The following is a 16,475-nucleotide window of genomic DNA, read 5'->3' on the forward strand; positions in this document are numbered from 1 at the left end:
GCACCTGGTTTTGACAGGTACTTGCTCCCACTTACGGCTCAGAATGCCATAGAGAGCTGAGCCCTCCTTCCCCCGCAGTCTTCTGGGACACTTCACATGTCCCAGAAGACTACTGGGACCATTCACAAAGGGCAGCATGACTCGTGCATGTGCAGTAGGAAACCGGCTGTGAAGCCGCAAGGCTTCACTTCCTGTTTCCCTTACTTCTGATGCCGGCTCCTGCACCCAAAGCTGATTGAGGAATCGCCTCAGGTAAGGGCGTCGTTGGATCCTTGGACAGGTAAGTGTTCTTATACTATTTTTTCCCCCATTTTGGCCAGAATAAGAAATGACTAAAACCACCTGTCAGTTTTTTTTACCATTTGTCTCTTATTCAACAGATTTCCCTTTATTTCCTTGTCCTGTAGTCACAACAAGAAGTGGTAGGAAACCCCCTCTTAAGGGTGCCATACACCCTCGAATTTCAGATGATTCATGTTGAATCGGTCGAAATTCAGGCTGTGGGTGCCCCTATTAACATCACCCAGCTTGAGAAAAGTCAGTTGTGCAATTGTTTGTCAAAGGAGCCAGATGGAAAACTGTTGGCCAAAAAGTTCCTGTTTCAATTCTGATGCAAACACTGTTTAGGCTGGAGACGGCTGTCAGAATACAAAAGCAAGTAGAGGTGATTCAACTATCCATGCGGTTTAGAGTGATCTCTTGCATTTCATAAATGGATGGTTCTCTTAGATTTCATGGATTGAGGGCTCGCTTAGATTTCATGGATGGAGGGCTCTCTTGAGGCCTTACACACGCGTCAATAATCATGCAGCATCAGCCGGGTTAATAGAAACTGGACAAAATTTGGCCTGTGTGTACAGCAGCCGGACCGTCAGAAGCCGGCTTAATGTCCGGCTTCTGTCGAAGGAGTATGACTGAAAAAGGTCTGCTGATCAGCATCCAATCAGCGCTCTCAGCAAATGGCTGAGAGTGCTGACCGGTGTGTTCTGGCAGGGGGGCATTGGTTAGTTAGTACAGTATCTCCTCCAAAGGCCTTCAGTTTTTGTTTAATTAAGCCCACTAGATTGAACGAAAAAAAATTGATAAAGTGTATCAAGCTTTAGATTTCATAGATGGGGAGAACCTCTTAAATTTCATGGAGGGCTCTCTAAGATTTCATAGATGAAAGGCTTAGATTTCTTTCAGCCTGCAAACTGAAAAAAACAATTCTCTGTGTGTATGGCCAGTTGTAGTCCCCGAACAAGGGTTTTCTTTGGAGGTTTTCCACTCTCTGTTCCAGTGACTACTCAGAATTTCAGACTTTGCCTCACTTTTAGTCCTGGGGACAATTATCTCCAGGACACATGGAAAAGAGTGAATCTCCCCAGCACGGACACAGACAGCAATAGAGATTCCAATACTAAAAATGCTTTTGGCTTTGGAACGAATCACTGAAGGTTGTCAATCAAATAGGCAAGCATGGCATTCCAAAAATGCTCTTTATTTACAATAATACAGAAATCCTGTATAAAATGTATTGCAATACAATAATCATGGTTCATCTGGGAACTGAGAAGTCACAAAGAAACTTCAGCTTTGAGAATTTTCGGGATGTCTACAACTGCCAGTTTTGATATTTAAACTCCTCATGTGACAGTGTGCATCCACAGTGCCAGATCATCACTGTTGAGCCTGCCAGTGAATTGTTGAAAATGAACACAATTTACTATTATCTACAGTTTTCAGTATTCCCACTTCTCACGCAACACTTGTTCTATTTCTCCATGCCTTACCATTTTATTAACATCAAAGAGGCATGACATACAGCAGCCAGTCAGGATGCAAGCAGCTTACAGAAAAATAAAACTATATGAAAGCCAATTTACGATTGGATTCTGCAGGTTAATGGGCTCCACCTATATTTTTACTGTTACTAAATAAACATTTTTGTAAAATTCCAACTATATCACAAGGGGTGGGGGATTGTCATAGCATGGTCATCAGATAGTTTGCAGTGTAAATGACATAATCTAGTGTTGGTAGCTGGATTGTTAGAATAAAGTCACCAGTTTTTACCCCTACCTGCCCAGCCCCTATGTCCCTCTAACAGGGTCTTTACATTTACATTTGGATTGGTTGTCAGTAGTCACGTTATTGAGAACCGGTCCCCAATCATTACTAGAGACCAGGAGATATGACAGCTTGCTCAGTGTACTGGGAATGCTCTCTCAGCGCAGAAACCTCGGCCACCCATGGGCACATATGTGCAGCATGTGAGCATTAAAGCCCACCATCTTTGCCATCGCATATATTCGTTACATGAGCGGCAAGAGGTCAGAGAGGCAATGCCATGTTGCTCATGCAGGGAAAGGGAAGGTGCTCCTGGAAAGGGCATCGTCTGCCCCTCTAATATGCACATTGACTGTACTCCCTCACAGCTCAATGCTCCTCTATACCCAGCAAGAATACCTGGCAGTTTTGGCTATGAAGGAGCATGTGACCTACTCCCGTGATGGATGGTGCCAAGGCTTAGCAGTCAATCACTATCACATGGCTGAAAGGAATGGCTACACCCCTCTCATAGATCGCTGACACATTCTAACCCAGTGCTAGCTGCAAAGAAACGAGTAGCTGCAATAGAGCACAGGTAAGCTAAGTATATGGGGGGGGGAGGGTCTAAGGATGTAGATTCTAGAGACACTGTCATCGTCTCCTGCATGGGTGACTTTCTCCTAAATGTAAAAACGAGGTTCTGGTCTACTTAAATGTAATTCATATTTCCTTGTGAAAATATGGAGGACCTTAAACAAAAAATCAATTCAAATGAAATAATATCGATTAGTGTTTGGTGCCCCAGTGAATCCTCTGCTTCCAATGATTCCTCCATCTATCTATAGCAATTTATTAAAGGGATAGCTAGTAATCCACTAGAGGGACCATCAGACAGATTACTGTATCAGGCATCCTCTTGTGAATTCCTCTCAAAGGATTTGACAGAAGTAGCTTGGCTGAAAAGTCACTGTCCTATACATGCTTCATTGTCTTGGCAGGTTAGTAGTCTGGTGCTTAGGGAAAACTGACCGCTAAGTAATGTGAACAGGCTGGGAATTCACATCTCAACCCACTATAAAAGAATGAGACATTACACAGCAAAAAAAACTATCAATGCCGAGTACCACTTGTAGGAGCTTTTTAAAATCTGGCTCTATTGGGTCACATATAACTCAAATTAAGGGAAACAGAGTAGACTTTTTGATATTTCCCAAAGTTGCTCTTATTCACTTGCATGGTCTTCTGTTCTCAAGCAGCCGTCTGTCATCTCAAACATGGCGACGGTGCTGTTTCATAACATTTAATGAACTCTATGGGCTGCGCTGAAAACTCTAAAGCACATCAGCATGCTGCTTCTCCTTTCACTATTCAGGCACAGGCTTGGAAAGGGAACCATAAGTGTCTTTTAATATTTTCAGAAAATTTGAATGAACCAAACACCCTAAACCCTCCTCACCCACCTGGGCCCCTCTGTACTTACCCCTGGGGGGGTTAATGAGCTGTCAAGTGCTCATCAAGCTTCGAAATCCCCACTCTTCTCCATCTTCTCTCTGCTGGGATTCCAGGATGGATCAGAGTGCTTCTGATTGGTCAGTGCCAGGGGGGATTTCAAATTCCAGGAAGCTATGTAGTCACTAACAGCTCATCATCCACAGAAGCAAATACAGAGGGACTGGGATAGTGGAGAGGAAGTAGGGTGTTAGTTCACATTTTCGTTTTTGTTTTTTTTTTTTGTTCTGAAAAGATGACAGAGCTTTCTAAATGTCAGGATTGGATGGACAGAAATTCAAATTCTTTGACAAGTAAACAGCTGCTCTATAAGTATTTTTTCTGTGTATTTAGAGGTTTTCCTGGATTCCAGCTTTAATGTGGCAATAGGGATAAAAACATTTACCAACACAATAGGCTTCAGTGCAGCAGTCAGCTCTCAACCTGCCATTTTCATATTTCTCATATTGCCAGCTTTGAGGCTAGTATAAGCGGTATTAAATTTTTGGTTTTGGGGTTTAAAATGTTGCAGTTTACCAATCATTAGATGTGGCTGCATTCATTTTCTTTCATTTGCCCCCCCCCCCCCCCTGTTTTAACCTGGTGATCTGGCCAGTAACACACCTCCTGTATTAGTGTCCCCACTCTGGATGAAGGAGCACAAGGGGCACCCACCTCTGGATAGCAGCTAAGAGTCCATTAAAAGGATCACACAATGAAATTGTAGTGTGTGGGGAAACCTTTAGGGTCACGTATAACTAATTTTTTTGGCAGTGTTTACAAAACCCAAGGCTCTTAAACAGCTCTGTAGCTCACAATGATTATTTTTCTTCAATTGTTTTATGGTTTGTTAAAAACTTCAGAAAACCTTTTTGTTTCTGCATCTTTATGAAAAATTACATGTACAATTTGTAAAATGCAAAGTACAAACTAAATGTAAAATTTAAGAAACATTGGAATTTTTATAATTGGTATGTTAATTACTAGTTTTTTGTTTTTTTTTTTGGTAAGAGAGACTCTCAGTAGAAATGTCTGTACACAATAGCATTTTTGAAATCTTAGCTGTTTAACTGTTGCCTGAAGAATGTCACAGTCACCATTCATTTATAAAACATATGATGAAGCATTTATAAAGAGCTGAGCTGCTTTCTAAAAACTATTACAACAATCTCCGGTTCCAGTAATAACGAGTTTATATGGGAGCACTGGCTGTAGCTTCAAGCAAGCCTTTTGTAAGCTTTATTTTCTAAACGCATGCTTAGTGCAAGTTTAAAGCTACAACTAGCAGTTCCACAAATATCTTTATTAATGTGACCAAGATAAAGGGGTCCTGCAAAAGAAGAGCCCTTATACTCACCTCTCCGGTGGCCTGTGACTTCTATTGCCCCACTGTTCCAGCTCTGCACCCTTCATTAATCTCTTCAGCTTGTGTCACCCTGCTGCGTGCCTTGGTTCCTTCCACCAATCCCTAGGCCACTTCTGAATCTTGTAGTGATGTAGGGGTTTAGAGGATAAAACCAATGCGCATGGTGGTGGTGGTGGTGGACACAGGCATCGGACACTACTGGGAGTGGTAAATGCCAAAGACATTGACAGAGGCTGCATCATTGCGATGAAGGGAAGCTAGGGGACATGAGCTGCCAGAGAGGTAATTATAACATTTCTTCATTTGCAGGACACTACCATCTTGATGTGTTTTTTGTAAGTCGACATGATTGTTTAAAGCACTTCCAGACTTGAGCTAAAGCAACTTTAAGGGCTGCATGAAAGCCACCAAAATGCTACATAAAGGCTTGGGATGCTCTTCAGACTGTTAAGAGAGGAGACTGACCACAAATACAGAGTCTTATCAAGTTACTCATCATGCTGCTCTCTAGGGCAGCCTTTTTCAACCTATTCAACAAAGAGGAACCCTTGAAATAACTTTCCACAGTCAGGGTACCCCTGCTAAAAATGACTTACTGATATCCACAACTCATGATACATTAGCGTGATGGTCAGTAGGAAGAATGCTCCTTACACTTCTGGTCATTGAGAAGAATTACCCCCTTACAAATAGCTAAAAAGATCAACAATGTGAGTGGGAACATATCTGAGAGGCAGAAATTGCTCATTGCTCAAGGAACGCCTAGCAACCTCTGGAGGAACCCTAGTTGAGAAACCCTGCTCTAGGGCATGAAATACCATCAATAGAATGAGCATAATCTCTTAACAAAATGTATCAATAGCAGCCAGGCACATGCAGCATGCCAATTTTTACCACAGATAGAAAATATCCATCTTAGACTCCAGAAAAGACCTTTAAACCTAAGCCTGCCATTGGCATAGTATGTGAGGTGGGCAATCTGTCATGGGTTTCATGTCCTATAAAAAAAAAACTGGATTGTTAATGCTAAAAGCAAATTCCACTCACTATTGCTTTGGACTAACCAACCTCCTTTTTTTATTTGCTGAAATAAACAAAAAAACAAAAAATAAAATAAAAAATACTACAACAATGAAAATTTCTCGTCAGAACAAAGAAAAAGATTTCAAGAAAAGATTACAAAGGACACTTCAGATTCTTCGGTGGCTATTTCAATGATATATTGCACTTTACCTTTGTTCACTTACAACATTGCACACAAAATATCACAGCTTGGTGCCATCATTAGTACACTGATGAATGAAGGTAAAATGAATTTGAAGTAAACATTTCAAACATTTGAAAGAAAAAAAAAAATACAATTAGAAGGTCAAGTACAAAAGACACCCTGCTCTCTGAATAGGAAGAGGAAGGGGTGCAGAAAACTATGTGCAAAATGTCACTTTTGGTCAGCTTCTTTCAACCCAACCCTTTCACTGACCGAGGGAGCTGCATATGATGTAGCTTGGCATCCTGCAGCCAGCCGGAGATGGGTTTGAAACTTTTTGCTGGGAGGATATGTAATACTTTGAAAACACAGGAGGCACCTGGAGTCCAAATGTACGAAGGACGACTGTCACAAAACCTACAATATATGGCCAATGTTTGTGGAGACTTTAGCTACTATGTGGACACCCCTCCAAATTATTGAGTTGAGGTATTTTTAATATTGTTAATACTACAACATACAAAGATAGTTAAGATAACTGTGTGCTTCCAACCTTGTGCCAATAGTTTGGAGAATGCCCTTTTCTGTTCCATCAAGACTGTCCCCTGTGAACAAAGCCAACTCCATGAAGACATGGTTTGATGATTTTTGTGTGGAGGAAATGGAGTGAACTGCACAGAGTCCTGACCTCAACCTCACTCACTGAACACCTTCTGGATGAATTGAAATGCTAGAGCCAAGTCCTCTTATCCAGCATCAGTACCTAATACAAATGACTCTTCAAAATCTTGTAGAAGGCCTTTCCAGAGGAATGGAGTCTATTGCAGTTGCAAAAGAATAGGGGCAACTTCATAATGGCACCTACAGTTTTGGAATGGGATGTCCAACAAGCTCAAATAATGTGATTGTCAGTTTTCTACAAGCTTTTGGCCATATAGTGTATGCAAGGCATATAGCATTGTGACAAATTCTTGTTATAGGAACGGGTAGTGATACATACGGGTTCACACATATGGTAGGTGTTATAGTTTATTCCCTAACTTTGTTATATCCAATTCTAATTTAAGGGTCAGTCCACAAAAAAACTTGTATTTCAAGTGGGTAGGCAGGGACTGAGATCGAGCATTCTTACAACCTTGAGGTAAAATCTCAACAATTAAGATGTCAGCTCCAGCCAGCTGTCAAGAGTCATTAGGAACCTTACTCATTTTTTTCACTATTTTACTTTGTATTATGTAGAATGCAGAAAAGCAATGTTTCTCAATCAGTAGCACGTGTATATTATTATGGGGTACTTCTGCCTGTGGACTTTATCATTTTATTGGATAGGACGTCCTATTTAAGATAGATCTGTGGAAGTATTTATTTTTACATTCATCTTGCTATCTAATCTTATAGTACCTGTGTTTAGAAACTATCAAAAGCTCTTTTTGTTCCTTCTCTCATTTAAAGCTCTCTAGCAATTCCTAGATAGCAGCTGTGAAAACTCAGACTGAAAGGCAATGTTGCCTTCTACAAAGCATTAGGATACAATGGCATTCCTCTTTACCGATTGGCTTGAATTACTTATCTTTATAAATTCTAGCCAATGGGAAAATAAAACTTTAAAGAACGTTAAAGTGAAAGCAAGTGGATTTTTTACACAGTTTGCACAGTTGCTATATAAATATTGCTAGAAAGATGTAACATAAGAGAGGGAGGAATAAACAGCTTGCAGGAGATACTGTTAGATAGAATACCAGGAGGAATAGCAGAAATCACTTTAAGCCCCAAGGAATGAATTGAAAGACAAAAAATGCAATCAGGTGGTATAGGCATATACGTTGAAATACTTTGAGGGGTATTTGATATAAACTGACACCAAGTAGCACTTGATGAACATTGGTTTTTCTAAATCAGTACATAGGTAAAAAGTGCAGTAGAGGGAGTGGGACCCCATTGTCTATGAAGATTTATACAGAAAAGCAGTCTAGAGGTAAAATGAGAGCTCTCTCATTTGTCAAGTGATATTTAAATGTAAAGTTATTTAGCTAGCAATCTATTCGAATACGTGTCTGGCTGCTGCAGTAGTTACAACTGTCCCAAAATGACAAACTCTCGCTAATGCTGTTTTGGTTTTGCTCTATGTTTCCCATGTTTATGGTCAACCTCAGCTGAGATTGGTCATGATTTACTAAGCAAACTTGTAATCGTGTTTCCTGTCACCACTGCAGTCTTGGTGAGATTGAGTAGTCCAAGCAAGCTGAACGCAATCCACTAGGCTCCAAATGACAACTGCCATTAGTATAGATTGAAAGGATCAGCCCATTAAGAACACAAGTTTCCAATGGACTTGCCATAGCTGGGGCACAATGGAAGGTTAGTTAGTGGATTGAAGGCTCCAGCCAACACCCAAGTTCCCACCCACAAGGGAGTCTATCAGTGCAGGGAAGGGGATATAGGAATTGGGAAAGCAGACAAGGAGATCTCCTGACTTCCTAAGGCCTTGTACATACAGGCTTCAGCTTGTATAAGAGCAGTTTGTAAGTTGGCCCTAACAAAGCTTTAAGCAGATTTGTGTTTAACATCTCAATACTGGAACTGAAGTTTTATTCAAAGGATTCACCAAAGATTGAAGCTTTTTTAAAATCTTTGCAAATATTTAGTAAGAGCCTGCAGTACAGACTGCTCCTTCACATACTGAAGTCCTACCAACAATGAGAAGCCAGTGGCCAACTGAAACGTCAGCGGTCAATAGACTATAGCTTTATAACAGCACGATCCAAACACATTATCCCATACAAACACACTAAGCACACAAAAACGTATAACCAATCAATGCGCTAATCTTATTGCTCTTAGTATGAGGGATTTAGCCACTAGTCAATTCAAAACAGGCACATCCATGTCACTTTGTCCTGACAGTTGCTTTGTCAGAGATAATTGTGCTACACCTGAACATAGTGGAGGAAGCCATGCTGTTGACCGAAAACAGTAACTGGCCTATCACAAATGGTAACTGGCCTTAATGCTACTTATACCACTGAGAAACAAAACTCGGCCATGCCTCTATGATGGCACGGATTATAAAACACTGATGGACAAATTACTGCCTCAGCATACAAAATGGCAAATTGTGCTCTTTAAGATCAGCTGACTGATTCCGTCAGGTGACCAGACATTCACAAAAAGGCAGCTATCAATTAAAAAGTGCTTCAGAGACATCGCCACTTCCTCAATTCACATTCCAAAAAAAAAAATCAACTTTTCTCTTGCTCATTCAACCCTTATAAAAACTTTCAGTTTTAACAAATGCAAAAGGATTATAAAGAAGTTCTATAAGAATAGAGAAATTTATTTATGGTACCTTCGACCCATCAAGATATAAACAGAATAAAAAGGGGCCGTGTTTGGACTTTTTTTTATTACAAAAGATATAGATAAAGAACATATTCACAGAATAAAAAGCAGACCATGACAATAAGATATAATAAAGTCATTGGTGCCTATATCTTATTACACTCTCTATAGGTGCAGAGGATGTTTATGACTGATGCGATGTTGTAGATGGGACAAGTCAATTTCATATTTTGATGTCCTTCAAAAATCTTAGGTACAGTTTCATTTAGTCTATATATGTATGTGCGTGTGTGGCGGGGTCCATACACACATGTATACATGCATTTTGCTCATATGCCATATTACATCCACAACTAACATGTGTGCCCTTGCCCTGTAGATACAATCCCCTTTATAAGAACTAACCACATCACTCATCTGAGCCTGCATAAATTGCATACATACCCCCACTCAGGTATGTAACTCCATTCGTATTTTCTATATAAGAAATGCAATTCTACCTGAAATTAACATACATTTGTTATTCCTGAGGGATGGCCCTCAAGTATACTTGACAACTTCCTTTTCTTTCTAAACTAGATTAACATTGGGTATATCTTGTGCCTCTGAAACGGGCTCCCATGCCCTCCAGGGTGGGTCACCTCTTTTCCGAGCCCCCGGTTATCTGTCACCCCTGGTAAGACACATGGATGACGATGGGGGGAATTTCTGCAACAGATGCTCTATATGTACATGTAAATGTTACTAGTGTATATATCCACCAAATGTATTTTGTGAGTGTTTTGTATATTTTTCTATTTCCATAGCTATAAGACAATCCATTCTTTACACCGTCTAAATATAGAAAGCTCCTGAAGAAGCGGTCAATATAAACCCGCAAAACATGTAGAGCAAACAATATACAGATGGTATCTATATTTAAGTTGTCCTGATGAGATGCAACTTTTGATTTTTTCTTGATTGTCATGGTCTGCTTTTTATTCTGTGAATATGTTCTTTATATATATCTTTTGTAATAAAAACCCTTTAATAATTTTACCCTTGACAATGCCAGTTAATATACGGTACCATCAACATGGCCCCCTTTTTTCTGTCTAAATGCAAAAAAATAACCTTGAGGGTTAAAGGGCAACTCCACCCAAACCTGAGATTTCAGTGTGAATCACCTGCTATCTTCCTAGGATCTTTACAAGATTTTCAAGTTCTGCCCAGTATAAAGCCACATGAGGCTTTAATGCATTATAAACAAATGGTTGGGTATAGGACAGTGGGACCTTCACAGTCATAGTGAGGAAAGTGGGCATAGACCCAAACTACTGTAATGTTTCCTTGCTATATAAAGTCCGAAATATCTGTTTTTGGTGGAGCTGACTTTTATTGTGAAATTATTTGAGAAAAACATTTTGATCATCAGACAACCAAAAGCTGAAAAGGCAACTGGCAACAATAGAGATAATAATCACACTCCCAACATTTTTACATAGGACAATTCAGCCTAGGCTAATCTGCTCTAAAATCACCACCCAATTCACTTTATTTGGACAAATCCACAGCAGTGTCACCAAGCTCCATCTTCTCCAAGTAGATTGACAATCAGGGTCCTCCCGCCATTGTTTGGGAGGCGTAGACATGTTCGACGCAGTTCAGAGTTTAAAACGGCAAATGTTTCATTTACAGAAACTAAGATATTCTAGACAGGAAATCCAGTGAGCAGTGGAAAACACATTCCCCAAGGAACAAGGCATGGTTGTTGTTTCTAACAACTACATGAAAGTTACCAGTACATCTTTCAAAGATGAATAGTATATTGAAATTCTGTTTGACTCTATACAATAGTTTGGAAGCTCCATCAAGTAGCTTGTATTTTAACAGTGGCCTTTAAAGGCCACCAACATGGCACATTTTAAGGTTATTCAATGCTGGGAGCCAGTAAACGCAAGCAAGCAGTTATTCTATGTAGAGAACCAGATAAAATTTATAGGCCATCAAATCTGAATATATGGAAATTGAAGCTGGTCTAAAAATGAGTGCTATTTCCCCATAACCATCTATCGTCCTTGTCCAGCAACCTTCAAGAACTCTTCTAGCCTTAAAATAATTCTATCACCAGACGGTGACTCTGCTCCTCACTCTCTTGACTCATACGGGCTGAAAAATCTTCAGCATCCAACACACTTCTGGGGTGTATTGGATACTTGCAGCCCCCCTCACGAGCTGTGATTCCACACGCCATCCGCTTTATAGCTACTCTGACCATGCACAGCTATAGTGACATAGAAGTTGGCTTTTGACTGATGCAGGCACTTAACACTTCCAGAAACGTGTTGGATTATGCCGATTTGTTTCAGCTGGCATAGCTCTTTATAAGGCCCCATTCACACTTGTACTACTCCAAAGTTGCACGACTTGGGAGTGCAACTTGGATGTGACTGATTGCCCCTCTGCAAAGTCAGACCCACTGTTTAATGTAAAACAAACATTCCGGTACGACTTTGATGCAGCTTTTGAGGGTTAACATTGAAGTCTATGGCCCTCAAGTTGCATGAAAGTCAGACCAAAGTAATCAATGAACTTCTCTGAATTCGCTGCGACTTTAGGCCACACATATATGAATGGTCATCATTGGACAACATAGGGTACGACTTGTCATGCAACTATGATGTCCAAAGTTGTACGACAAGTCGCACAAGTGTGAGTGGGATGTAAGAGTGAAGATCAGAGTCACAATAATACTTATCAGGACCGATAAGTATTATAACTGTTATTGCAGGATTGCTTTTTATTTTCTGGAGACAGGGTCACTCTAAATCGCAACTACCTAGGCAACAGCAAACTTGCATACATATCAAGTTTCTGTGTAGATCTGGGCCCTTTAACATACAGATTTGTGAATGTTATCTGTAACCCCTTCACATAAAGTAACTTCTTGCTTTAGTATTAGTGGTCCTTTAAACACACAGGGGTTGAATTTACTAAAACTGGATCATGCGCAATCTGGTATCTGCTTAGAAACCAATCAGCTTCAAGGATTTATTGTCAAAGCTTAATCCAACAAGCTGAAGTTAGAAGCTGATTGGCTACCATGCACAACTGCACCAGATTTTGCATGCTCCAGTTTTAGTAAATCAACCCCACTGTCTTCCAGGCTTTAACAGCAGACTAATGCTTATTTGAACGGTTCTTGAACCAGGTGCCTCTGACTGGTTTCTATGTTTTCTGGGCACACTTTGGTATCAAAAATAAAAGTATAAAAAAAAACAAAACAAAACACACTTCCTCAGCTATGCCTGCATGATGAAATAAAATAAAATCAATAAAAATCTTCTGTTTTAAAGGGTCAGTCCACCCAAAACTACCATTTCAGGTTTGTTGCCTTAATTAGTCAATGGCTCTTTATGCCTTTCAGTGTGGATATTTGCTGTACTGTGCACAGACCTGTCTGCCTGTGTCAGCTATGAGGAGGCAAGGTCAATTTTGTTTTATTGTGTATTTCACAATTACAGAGAAGACCGGAAAGGAAGTTTTGCCCCTGGAAACACTAAGATATAAGAAGCCAATGGATTCAGCTCATCTGTATTCTCCCATTACTGAGGAATATGTTCTGGGTGGACAGAGCCGTTAGAGAGTATAACTACAATGCAGAGCTTTACACATCAGTAGCATGCTGCAGAATATGCCATGGTATAAAGAGAACGTTCACATTTTTTTCACGCTGGCGACCCCCGTCCATGTCCAAATCCACCTCTTTGTAACATGGACGCAGACGCTGCTATCGTAATACATAAGGATATAGAACTTAAACTTATGGCACAGATTCAGCTTTTCCGACCAATTTACTGGCAGATTGGTCAGAAAAAACCTTCTCGGGCTAATTTGATAAGACAGTGCAGGAAGCACCTTCAGTTCATTACAGATGAGGGAAAGAGCAACTTTACAGAAATGTGCCCTTTGTGAATGGAGTTAAGGTTTGATCTCCTGCTGCTTCTTCACTGCTGCTTGAGTCCCTGTTAGGGGCATCTCTCAACCACCAGCATGGTGTAGCAACAGGATACTGTTGTCACTGTTCTACGTTCTCCAGATATTCCTACTTAGAATCCACTTGAGATGTGGTCCCGAATGGTTGGTTTGTGTACCTCAGGGTGTGCTACTGGTGGGTTCCAGAGATGAGGGGCATATTTCTACATCAAACTCATATCTGCTTAGAGTTTTAGCAAATAACTCGAAAGGTCTTTTCAAGGTGGCCCTAGGTGTCCTGATAAATTTCAAGAATTGATTTGGAGAACTTATTATTATTTCTGAACTCCGAGGAGGCAACAAGAAGGGTCTCTGGTATAAGGTAGAGCTCATTGGCACACAGGGAGTATTTACATCCTTCACTCTTCTGTAGAAGAAGAAAGGTCCACAGATCCATGCATCAGCTGCAGTCAAGAGCAAGAGCTGGAGATCAGGTGACCAATTTAAGCATGGGTGGTTATCTCTCCAGATGTCATTCTCAGGAGATATCTGGATTTCTAGAACTACCCTTTGTTGTTTGCTTCATGGTGCCCCAGCTTTGTCTGTGACTGCATTTAAGGAACAAGAAGATGGACCATTTGCAGTAATCAGAGAATTTTTTGAAGTTAATGAAGGTCCTATGAATATTCACTCTTGACTGCCAAGTGCTTCAAGGCGTCTGCTGAGATCTGTTGAATGTTTTCTACTAATTTAAAAAAATCCTCTGATCACAACCAATGGGTCCCATGAATCATCTATGATTTTACTGTTTTATAGTAATCAACGGTTTTTGATAATAACTGAACCCATGTCAAAGGGGTACTTGAGATTGGGCGACCTACATCAGACAACCTTTTAAAAGAGGACTACATTCTTTTATACAGTCAACAATATAGGGGCAGGACATGAAAATCTTGTATTATGTGCCCTCTAATGAATACCCCAAGGAAGGCGAACAGGACGGCCAGCACACAAAGTAGCTCAGACATAGAAATATTAGATTATGTGCTCTCTAATGAACACCCCATGAATGAAGAACATGATGGCCAGCACACAGAGTAGCTCCATATTGAGGAGAACCAAGACAGAAAGAAAGAAGCAGTAGGGGATCGAACCATGTCACCATTTTTGATTGGTTGATACTGCACTGTGTAGACTCTCAGTACTCTGCATTGCCTCACCGTATAAGCCCTTTTTGTGTATCAGTTAGACAGTACAGCTTATATTCCTGTTTTTTTTTTTCTTTTTTTCTCTCTTATATAAACAAAGCACTACACTTAACTGGAACAAGGCAAACCAGAATTGCTACATTTACATATCTATGTACAAAAAGAAAAAAAAAAAAATCCAACAAAATAAATCCTGTGTCTAAACAAAGAACTCTCTGGAAAAGCAGTGTGGATTAGTTACTGCCAAAATGTAAAAAAAAAAAAAAAAAAAAGAAAAAGAAAAAAAGAAAACAATATATATTTTATAGTAGTGCCGTTTTGCTAACATTAGTAAAGATAAAGCATCGTAGAAAATAGAACACAGATGATTGCACATTACTGCCACATTGAGTGGGCCAGCACTGACACGAGAAATGCATATGTTTGATGCTACATGACAGGGGCCTCTCTTGCTGCTGAACTGAATGATGATGTTGCCGGCACGTCCCGGGCGATGTGACGAACCTCAGGTCAAGTGTCTGGTGATTGCTCGCAGAGCGTAGAGGAGCTCAGCCTGCATGCGGGCCTCCATTAGGAGCAGATTGACGTGGACCTAGAAACACAGAAGAGAAATGAGTGAGAGAAGACAAGAGAGTCGGCCAATGACATGTTAGCCACACAAGATCTAAAATGATATTTTGTGTAATGCATTCACAAATGGTTCTTACAACTGTGCACATCTGCAATCTATATATTAAAGTAGATAGATACACTTTCATGCTATAAGTTTGCATTTAAAAACAAAAACTAGCCCCATAATAATAGAAAAAAAAAATACCTGATGATCCTGTCAGTGAGGGGGGTTATGTACTCTGACAGGGTGACAACGCTAATTCAGCTAAAATAATGCTGGGTTGCCACCCTGTGCCCCAGGGTAGTGTGCTTGATCATGGGAAGGAAGAAGGATTGTAAACCAATGGTAAACCTTCTTCTCATCGCCTGACAGCAGGGGGATCCTCGCCCCAAAAACGCTGATTGACAGCATAGTGCTGCTAGCATTGCCCTGGCTTGAGAATACAGGGTAATGATTTAGGTGAAAAATAACTCACGCCCATGGAGGGAATTGACTATTTTCAGGTGTAGTTCCATGTGCTGTGAGAAAATTAAGGCTGCCTTCACACTGAAAGCGCCGCTCGTTTTAGCCGCTAGCGGGGTGCTTTTAACCCCAAAGAAGGGGTTAAAAACTCCCGTGTTGTGGCACTTTCCGAATGGATTTTCAGGCGCTTTGGAAGTACTGCCCATTCATTGCAATGGGCAGGAGCATTTTGGGAGCACTGTATAGAGCGCTCCCAAAACGCCAAAAGATGCTGCTTGCAGGACTTTTTCTAACGTCCCGCAAGTGCACCGCCGGGTGTGAAAGCACCCATTGCAGAGAATGGGAGGCAGTTTTCAGGCACTAAAACGCCTGAAAACTGCCTCAGTGTGAAAGGGGTCTAAAGGAGAAGTTCACCTTTGGGAACATGTTACATGTTCCCAGTGCTGCAGCCGCCGCCCACTGCCTCCCTCCCTGTGACAGCAGTACAGGGAGAAGCTCCCCACACCAGCTGTCATTGTTTGAAAACAGCGCGGCCATGCGGGGCTCCGCCCACTCAGTCGTGTCATTTATGCACACAGCTTTGTGTCTGAATGCACAACAAGGCCAGACATCCTTAGCGGCTATTGGCTTGTAGTTCTCAATGAACTACCACGGCACTGTGGTAGTTCATTAAGTCTTCCTGTCAGGGAGTATTGGCTTACCCACACGGGATGTATGGGCAAAGCAGATACACTGACAGTATGCAGGAGACCTGCATGGCATCAGTGATCTGTTGGTGCAAATGCTATACAGAACTTCTTCTCCTAC

General features: G+C 40.9%; 1 protein-coding gene across 3 annotated transcripts in view; it reads right to left on the bottom strand.

Annotated features, from left to right (window-relative positions):
- Nucleotides 1–1,459: 1,459 nt before the first annotated feature.
- SESN3 (sestrin 3) overlaps nucleotides 1,460–16,475 on the bottom strand; it is a 180,980-nt gene continuing 165,964 nt past the window's right edge. For all 3 annotated transcript variants that reach the window (XM_073613028.1, XM_073613026.1, XM_073613027.1), the window contains one exon: nucleotides 1,460–15,185. In XM_073613028.1, the coding sequence (XP_073469129.1) occupies nucleotides 15,099–15,185 (87 nt within the window). In that variant the 3' untranslated portion in view covers nucleotides 1,460–15,098. The remainder of the gene's footprint in view (nucleotides 15,186–16,475) is intronic.

The sequence above is a fragment of the Aquarana catesbeiana genome, linkage group LG02 (genome assembly GCF_042186555.1).
Source record: "Aquarana catesbeiana isolate 2022-GZ linkage group LG02, ASM4218655v1, whole genome shotgun sequence".
In the NCBI taxonomy this organism is placed as follows: domain Eukaryota; kingdom Metazoa; phylum Chordata; class Amphibia; order Anura; family Ranidae; genus Aquarana; species Aquarana catesbeiana.